At 45.9% G+C, this 9,698-nt stretch overlaps 1 protein-coding gene across 1 annotated transcript; it reads left to right on the top strand.

Moving 5' to 3' along the window:
* Window positions 1-2,938: 2,938 nt before the first annotated feature.
* Window positions 2,939-9,464, top strand: Znf623 (zinc finger protein 623). Its single transcript, XM_004837817.4, has 2 exons — window positions 2,939-3,075; window positions 7,673-9,464. The coding sequence occupies exon 2, from the start codon at window positions 7,752-7,754 to the stop codon at window positions 9,246-9,248; it is 1,497 nt and encodes a 498-aa protein (XP_004837874.1). The 5' UTR covers window positions 2,939-3,075; window positions 7,673-7,751; the 3' UTR covers window positions 9,249-9,464.
* Window positions 9,465-9,698: the final 234 nt, after the last annotated feature.

The raw sequence follows: 9,698 nt of genomic DNA, 5'->3' as shown, positions 1-9,698 counted from the left end.
CATCACCATGTGTCCCTTAATACCAGACAGGGAGAAACACGACTTAATGTTTTTCCACTGGGTTTCAGTCTTGCTTTAGTCCCATCCTTCCTTTCTATGCCTTCATTCCTCTGTTTTGGAGGAGTGTTTACCCTGTGGTGTTTTATCTTGGGAGTATATGACTTGATTGGGGGGGTAAAAAAATCTATTTATTTTTGTTTTTTGGTACCAGGGATCGAATTCAGGTCCTTGAGCTTTCAAGGCAGGTGGCAGACCCACTGAACTAAATCCCCAGCCCTGTTTTTGTTCTTTTTATTGCAAAACATTAATTGGTACATTTTAGGTGTACATAATGGTAACACTTATAAGGAATTTACATCTGTACATGATACATGTTGCCTCTTTTTATAACTTGATTTTTTTATTTTCATCGGGATTCACAACTAAGAGTTTGCCTTGAGTCTCAGAGGAGACTTTGGACTTTTGAGGAATTCTGGAACTGAGATTTTGTAGACTCTTGGAGATGGACTGAATGCAATTTTCACAGTGAGATGGACATGAGCCTTTTGGGATTAGGGATGCAAGTTATGGTTTGGACTTGAAATGTCCCCAAGCAGAACTCATGTGCTAAAAGCTTGGTTGCCACCTGATGGGCTTTTGGGGAAGTGATTAAATCATGAGGATTCTAACTTTATCAAGTGAATTAACCCACTGATAAGATCATAATTTCACAGCATTATTGGGAGGTAATGAACCAAAGCATTCAGTATAACCCCCAACAAAATTCCAATCACCTTTTTTTGGGTAGAAATGGAAAAGTCAATCCTCAAATTCATCTGGAGTCATAGAATAAACTTACCTTGATAAAGAAAAAAACAGTTGGAGGATTCACATTTCCTAAATGTCAAAAGATACTACAAACAAACCAGGCGTGGTGCCTCATGCCTGTGATCCAAGCACTTGGGAAGCTGAGGCAGGATTGCCACAGGTTCTAGGCAAGCCTGGGCTACATAGTGAGTTCAAGGCCAGCCTGAATTACATAGCAAGACCCTGCCTTCAAACCACCCCACTGAAGAAATATATATATATATATATATATATATATATATATATATATATATATATTACAAACAGAAGGATATCTGTTGTAATCAAAACAGAATTGTACTGGCATAAGGATAGACATGTGGACAAATGTAATAGAACTGAGTCCAGAAACAATCATGATGTATGATAACCATCCAGTAGCCAGAACACAGAAAGCGCTCTTACAATTTAACAAAAGACAACCCAATTAAAAATTGGACAAAAAAAAAAAATTGGACAAAGCGGGATTTAGCTCAGTGGTGCCACACCTGCCTAGCAAGTGCAAGGTACTGAGTTTGATCCCCAGTTCTGCAAAAAAAAAAAGAGGCTGAGCCAAGAGGATTGCTGTGAGTTCAAGGCCAGCCTGGACTACAGTGAAGACAAGGTCACTTGGACTACAAGGTGAGATCCTGTCTCAAAAAAGAAGAAAAGGGCTGGGGATTTAGCTCAGTGGCTCCACTGCCTGCCTTGCAAGCTCAAGGACCGGAGTTTGATCCCCAGTACCAAAAAAAAAGAAAAAAGAAAAAAAAGAAAAAAAAAAGAAAAAGAAAAAAAGAAAGAAAGAAAAATCCTTGTATATGATGAGTATGTAAAATGGTGTAGCTATTGTGGCAATCAGTGGTTCCTCAAAAAATTAAACGTATAATTATCGTATGATCTAGAAATCCCACTTCTAGGTACAAACCTGACAGAAATAAATCCTATGTCCTTAAGGATGGGAAATACATCACATTAGATAAAATTCTGTGGGGAAAGTGGAATGTAACTACAAATTCAAAAAGGGGAGGGTCTTTTAAAACTTTCTGAAAGCTAAAGAAGGGCTTAGTCACATATTTTTAAAGAGATGATGTGTACTCAGTCACTGTAATATTTAGATTCCATTTGATACATTTGAAAGATTGTCACAGATACAGCCAGACATTCCTTAAAGATGTAAAAATAAATTTTATTCACTACTGACATTCGGGAAAGAGCTGAGCTCCATTCTGATTTGTGCAGAGGTGACTGGGTGCTTTAAAGAGAGAATGAGACAGTAGGAATTGAATAATGACAAAAGGTTGATCTGTGTAAATACGATTAGCCACTGTGTCCCTAGCGAGCAGTAATGAAGCAAGGATTTCATCTTCTCACAGAGACAGACACAGGGAGCATGCCCTAGCTGGTTGTATTTCAAAACAATGGCACTCAGGTCTTTTAAAGTGACTCTGCTGAGCTTTAAGAGATCTACAGCGTCAACTGCAAGCTCGTTTTATTTTTTTGTTTTTTTACTTTTGGTACCAGGGATCGAACTCGGGTCCTTCCGCTTGCAGGGCAGGTGGCGGAACCACTGAGCTAAATCCCCAGCCCGCAAGCTCGTTTTATTAAAGGCTCTAGGAAAAGAAGCTCAGGAGCCTGTTGCCCAGACTAACAGTTGGTTCTGGCTGGGGTCGTCCCGAGTGCGCTGGGAGCCCCAGGCCAGCCTCTCGGGGCGGGGGAGCACACGGAGCCTTGCGCCGAGACTTTTGCAGTTCTCAGGAGGAGGAGCACAACCGTTTTGTTTTTTGGTGCCTGCACTGATAGCTCTCCAGAAGTTGAATTCTTTGCGCCTACTTAAACTTTAGATGAAATGTTCCTCAGGAGGGGGCCGTTCCAACACTCTTTGAGGGATGCGAGAGTGGCCGAAGTTTGAAGACCTACAACATATCCAATTTCCCCAAGAATCTCCGCCTCCTGGGAGGTTGCTGATTCTCAGGCTACGGCCAGCCTTGTCCCTAATCCGAGAGCGAAGCACCCCAGGGTCTTCTCTTCCCCTCGGCTGAAAGTCTGCACCACAGAGAAGCAGCTGCCCAGACTTCGCTCCTAGAGCGGCGACGGAAGTTCTCGGGCGGGGCCTCGAGCGAGTTCCGGCCGCGGTGTGCGGGTTGGTCGTGCGGGCTTTGTCGGTAACTGTGTGGGTATTGTCGGTGGCCTGCGGGGCCGTCGGCGGCTCCGGCTTCCGGTCAGAACCGTCCTCTCAACCTTGGGCACCAGGTGAGTGGTGTGTTACGGCGGGTGGGGGCTTGGGTCGCCCCGGCCGCGTTTGCCTGTTGCCGGTGGCCTCAGCGTGTCGCGCCGCCCGGGGCTGGAGCTTGCGTCTTTCTCCCGGGAGATCCGAGTGGCAACTACCCGGCTCCACCCCGCGTTGTCCGCAGTCCTCGCGGCCCGTAGGGCTTGCACATCCTGGCTACCGCGCCCGCGGCTTCGACTTCCGTGTGGCAGTGTTCGAGCCTCTGCGCTGCTGTCACAGGGCTGCTGCCCAGGTGTCTGTGGCGCTTGTTAGGGCGTCGCTGCGGTTCTGCTCGGATCTTGCTTGGGTTTGCTGCCTCTGTGCTTAGGAGCTGCAGCATCCGCACCAATGTGCTGCTAGGGCAGAGGCCAAGAGGGAGGTGTGACGAGCAAAGCCAGCTCCAGAGCTTAGGCCTGACGGAGAATTCCCAGAGGAGGCGAGGTGGTCTGTCATGCTGCCCTAGCTCTTCCTGAAGCTTCTCTTTTCCTTAGAATTCTCTGTGCTAATCCGAGGGACGTTTTGCACCCTTTACACTCTAGCTGTATCACGGTCAAGGGTGCTTAGGTCCTGAGTAGTGTCCCAGAGGTTTCTAGGCGTGTTAGCTGGTTGCAGGTCCTGAGCTCAGACCGTCTGTCTGTGGAGCTCATACTCGAAGTTGCCCTGTAGTACTCATAGAGGTCTCGTTCCTCTGAGGTCTAATATCAGTGGTTGAAAGAAATGTCTTCTGCCCACCTAAGATCTCATAGATGGCCGTTGTCCCGAGTCTTTACCTCATTCCCTATCCACAGACAGGGGATCTTTGTCCCTGTGAGGGATGTGATATTATACAGAATCTTAATAACTGCTGTAACCTTTTTACAGGAGGTACAGAGAGATTTCACAATCTTCCAGGCCTTTCCTGGAGTTTTGGGGATGGATTCCTGGTTTTACTGGAATGGTCTTGGTGATGATAAGGAGAGAGGGCAGAGCGGGGAAGGCCCCGACAGCACTCATGAGTTCAGCTGGTGATGGAAGCAGAGGTCAGGGAAGTAGTTATCAAAGAACAAGGTGGCACCATTGAAACAGTTCAGAGAGCCTGAATGCTGCCTGGGTCATGGAGGATGGCTGGTAAAAGAACACTGGGCTTGTCAGGAAAAGAAAACTCTCCCATCAATGCCTGGCTTGGGTGAGCCCTAAATGAGTAGCTGCTGGGGTTAGAAGCCGAATGACCTGGGAGAGGGGTTAGCCTGCACCTGGCCGCCGCCCCCCACCCAAGAACTGATGATTGAACCCAGGGCCTTTGCATTGAGCTACATTCTCAGCCCTATTTATTTATTTTTTTAACATTTTTGTTTTGTTTTGTTTTTTGGTACCGGGGATGGAACTCAGGACCTTGCACTTTTGAAGCAGGCAGTGGAACCACTGAGCTAAATCTCTGGCCCTTTATTTTTAAATTTTGAGAGAATCTTGCCAAGTGGCCCTGGCTGGGCTCAAACTTGTGGTCCACTTATCTCAGTCTCCCAGAGTACCTCGGTTACAGGCGTGCATCACCATGCCCAGTGGTCGGCTTCATTTCACTTGTTTGACCTTGACCAAGTCACCTCCCAGAACATCATGGATGGTTATAAAGAGAACATAAGACATAACACATCTTGCCTAGTGTCTGGTATACACAGTGCTCATCAGATGTCTCCATTACTGCAGTGGCAGGTACACAGCTTCTGATGGCTTGCTTGGTCTGCTTTTGTTATTCTTTAGGGTGAAACTCAGCAAACCTTCTTTCTCCTTTTCTTTAGGACACAAGCAACAGGTCATGACTGGAATGTTCCTTTACCAGTACGGATGTAAAATCTGAGCTTCTAGTGCTATAAGGGGCACCCTCTGAGCATCCCAGGGCAAGTGCTGCTGATGCACAGCTTTGGCTGTGAATTTAGACCGTTTCATGTAAATTTTTTTCCCAGCAGATTCCATATTTTGGAGTAGAAAAGGGTCATATGGAGCCAGAAGCCTGGCATAGTTTTAGTCACTGAAATTATTTTAAATGAAAAAGTATTGGTTCAATTTTATTTATATTCACAGAAGAAGAAGGAGCTAAGTAGAAATATAAGATTTCTGAGTTTAACGAAGTATGGTAGCACACTTCTGTAATCCTAGCACTCTGGGAGGCTGAGGCAGGAGGATCACAAGTTCAAGCCCAATCTGGACAATTTAGTGACTCTGCTAAAAAAAAGGGCTGGGGATGTAGCTCATTGTGAAGATCCTGGGTTCAGTTCTCAGTACTGCCTCCCCCAATTGCTAATTTTGAGATAAATGCTTTTCTTTTTTAAATAATTATTTGATTTGTTCATTCATTTGGCAGGGCTAGGGATCAAATTCAGCCTTATGCATGCTAGACAAGGACTCTACCACTGAGCTACCTCCCAGCCCCAAGACAGATGTCTCTTCAAAGCAAGGAATATGCTTTTTTTGGGGGGTAGGGTGAGACAGGGTCTCACTTTGTCATGCAGGCTGGCCTTTGAACTCACTATGTAGCCCAGGATGGCCTCAAACTCACAATGATCCTCTTGCCTCAGCCTCCTGAATGCTGGGATTACAGGCATGCGCCACAATTCTATTTTAACCACTACCTCTAAAGTTTAAAAAAATACATATGAAAACCGTTCAGAGGCACACAACTGGTTTAAACTATATTCTAAACAGATCCAAGCTTGTTTTAAGGTAGCCTCATTTAAGAAATAAAAAGCAGGGCCAGGGATTTAGCTGAGTGGTGCTGATGCCTGCCTCGAAAGCACAAGGTCCTGAGTTCAATCCCTGGTACCAAAAAACCAAAAAATAAATAAATAATAAAAAGCACCTGGAGCAGTGGTGATGATTATAATCCCAGCTATTCAGAAAGCCAGGACTGGAGGATTGTAAATTGAAGATCAGCCTGGGCAATTTAAGTAAGACCCTGTCTCAAGAATAAAATAAAGAGCTGGGTGTGGTGGTGCACACTTGTTATCCCAGCACTTTAGGCTGAGGCAGGAAGATCACTGTGAGTTTGAGGCTGGCCTGCACTGCAAGACCTTGTCTCAAAAAAAAAAGAATAAAAAGGGTTGGAAATGTATCTCAGTGGTCGAGCACTTACCTAGCATGTGTGAGGGCCTGGGTTCAGTCACCAGTACTGCAAAGGAGAAAAAGGTCATTAGGTATCACTAACTTCCAAAATGAGAGACTACCTCCATCTCACCCTCAGCCAATTATTTATTTTTGGTTTTTTGAAACAAGGTCTGACTTGTAGTTCAGACTGACCTTGAACTTACCATGTAGCCCAGGTTGGCCTTGAACTCAAGCAATCCTCCTGCCTCAGCCTCCCAAGTGTTGGGATTACAGGTGTCCACCACCATGCCTGGCTCCCTTTTTAAATTAAGAAAAATGGCAAGGTTTAACATAAAAGTACTTTCAAAATAACTAATCCCAGCTGATCTCTACGCAAAATATCTAACTCTTGAGAAAGGAAAATACATCTCTCACAATGAGAAAATGGACACCAGAGGCAAACAGATCTGAATTTGTTTTTTGTGGTGCTAGGATCTGAAAACAGATCTGAATTTGAACTTAGCTCTTCTCCTTACTGGTTTAGTGACTGGGTGATTTGTTTATTTTAGGGAATAACAACAGAAAAAAGTGTACATGTTCAGTGCAGACCATTTTTTTCTTCAAATGTTTTTGATCCAGAGTTGTTCATTTCACAGATGTGGAACTGAGGATGTGCAGGGCCGAGTGCTAGGTGGTAAGAACTGTGCCAAGGAGTTCTGGGCAGGAAGCAGAGACCACTGTAGCCACAGTAAACAGCAAGGGCTTTGATCCAGGGAACTAGATGACAAAACCACTGGAAGGCGTGTAGGACTGGACGTCAGGAGATCCTAACTGGACTTGGCTCCTGGGTGATCTGCAGCTGCTGTTAGTGCTATGGCTGTATATAACACATGCAGCCTCAAGTGAATGAAGTGCCATGGACCACAGTAGGTGGGGACTGAAGGCAAGATATGAAGGACTGGGCCAGGTGTGGTGCACACCTATAATCCCAACGCTTGGTAAGCTGAGGCAGGAGGATTGCTGCAAGTTTGAGGCCAGCCTGAACTACACAACAATAGGGCTGGGGATTTAGCTCAGTGGTTCCGATGCCTGCCTCGAAAACACAAGGACCCGAGTTCGATCCCCAGTACCAAAAAAAAAATGCCCTGAACTATACAACAATAACCTGTCTCCAAAATCAAAAAAAGATATGAAAGAATAAAAGACAGTGACCAGGTGGTAGCATTGATGCATTTCAGTGTTCATTTAGAAACACAGATCCTGATTTTTGCGTAGATTCCAGGCTATATCCTTGACACTGTATCCCACATTGAGGAGGTACAGAGGGTCAGCAGAATGCTGGGCACCACAGTTTTGGAGTTGGATATGTCAGAGGTAGAACCACAAAGAAATTTCCCAAGTAAGGATGGCTGATTGAGGTAACCGTGGGGTCAGGAGTATGGGCAGAGGAAACAGTTGAATCCTCCATGTGCTTCAGTAGCTTCCTGTTAACAAAGGGGAAAAACAATCTTCTTCTTGTTTCAGATTCTGCTGCAGAATGAGATGGTGATGAGAAGGTGACTCCAAAACTTGAATTTCTGAGGATGAAAGTTCTCATAAGGCGATGTCAGACAGACTCACAGTAATGGAGCACCCCACCTCTGAGTCTAGGGAAGTCCATGAAACCAGATTAGGGAAGCTATTGGGAAACCGAGAAGGGCAGAACCTAGGGAGTCCCCCCTCTCAGGAGGATGGCTTCAAGCAAGTCACAGTGACCCACTGGAAAATCCAAACAGGAGAGACAGCCCAGATGTGTAGTAAGCCAGGGAGAAACCCTATTCTGAACCCAAACCTTCTTATACTTCAAAGAGAGATTATAGAAGGGGAGGCCCATCCTTGTGGTATTTGTGGTCAAACCTTCCCATTTAATTCAGACCTAATTAGACATCAGATTTCTCATACTGGAGAGAAGCCTTATAAATGTGAGGATTGTGGAAAAGACTTCAGTCAGACCTCACACCTCACAGAGCACCAGAGAGCCCACACTGGAAACAGGTTGTATGTGTGCAATGTGTGCGGGAAAGACTTCATTCACTACACAAACCTTGCTGAGCACCAGCAAGTGCATACAGGAGAAAAGCCATTCCGGTGTGCTCAGTGCGGGAAAGCATTTTGTCACAGCTCAGACCTGCTTCGGCACCAGAGAGTTCACACTAGAGAAAGGCCCTTTGAGTGCAAAGAGTGTGGGAAAGGCTTCAGCCAGAGCTCCTTACTCATTCGCCATCAGAGAATTCACACAGGTGAAAGACCTTATGAGTGTAACGAGTGTGGGAAATCCTTTATCAGGAGCTCCAGTCTTATTCGGCATTACCAAATCCACACAGAAGTAAAGCAGTATGAGTGCAAGGACTGCGGAAAGGCCTTCCGCCACCGCTCTGACCTCGTTGAACACCAGAGGATTCATACTGGGGAGAGACCCTTTGAGTGTAATGAGTGTGGGAAGGCTTTTATTCGAAGTTCAAAGCTTATTCAGCATCAGAGAATTCACACTGGAGAGCGGCCCTATGTCTGCAATGAGTGTGGGAAGCGCTTCAGCCAGACGTCCAACTTCACTCAACATCAGAGGATCCACACCGGCGAGAAACTGTATGAGTGTGATGAATGTGGAAAGGCCTTTTTCTTGAGCTCATATCTTATCCGGCACCAGAAAATCCACACTGGTGAGCGGGTGTACGAATGTAAAGAATGCGGAAAGGCTTTTCTGCAGAAAGCCCACCTCACAGAGCATCAGAAGATCCACACTGGGGACCGACCCTTTGAGTGCAAAGACTGCGGGAAAGCCTTCATCCAGAGCTCTAAGCTGCTGCTGCACCAGATTGTGCACACTGGGGAAAAGCCCTATGTGTGCAGTTTCTGTGGGAAAGGCTTCATCCAGAGGTCGAACTTTCTCCAACACCAGAAGATGCACACTGAAGAGAGGCTATACGAGTGTAGCCAGCTTGAGGAGGGTTGTACACCACCCTCCGACTTTATCCACCAAGAGGGCCTTTCCCTAAGTGAGACTTCTACATGTTTAGGCGAGAGGTCCACAGGGCAGGAGGGTCATATGGATAACTTATGATCACTCTGACTCAGAGAGTGGTGTTTGGAGATGGGTGGAATTAGGGTTCTTAATGGCTTCCAAGCTTTGGACATGTCAGTTTCTTGAAACATGGGGGGGCTGTGTTTGGAGCGGCCTGTTGCCTGCTACTGGACAGCTGGCCTTGAGCTGGAATGGGTTGGGGTAGAAAAGATTCTTAGATTTTATTCACAAAATACAGCCCACTTTTGAGTTCCATCTTTTCAGAGCAGAGCTGTGAATTTAATCTTATTACTAAAAGAGGCTTGCCTATCAAAAGCTCGAGAAGGATTTTCTCATGCAAAGCCTCTAGTGAGTGTCCTGTTGTCCTGGGGATGACCCCCAAACCCTCACATCCTGTGTTCTAAGGCTTTTATCTCCTTGATTGCTTAGTTCCCAGCCACAGTTGGTGTGTTCTCACTCTCCGAGCTGCTCTGCTCCACTCCACTCCAA

This window comes from Heterocephalus glaber, unplaced genomic scaffold, assembly GCF_053883595.1.
Source record: "Heterocephalus glaber isolate CG9 unplaced genomic scaffold, H.glaber_assembly_v1.0 deba00000281, whole genome shotgun sequence".
Lineage (NCBI taxonomy): Eukaryota > Metazoa > Chordata > Mammalia > Rodentia > Bathyergidae > Heterocephalus > Heterocephalus glaber.
Note: the sequence above shows the minus strand (reverse complement) of the source record. Positions and strands in the feature narration are given on the sequence as shown.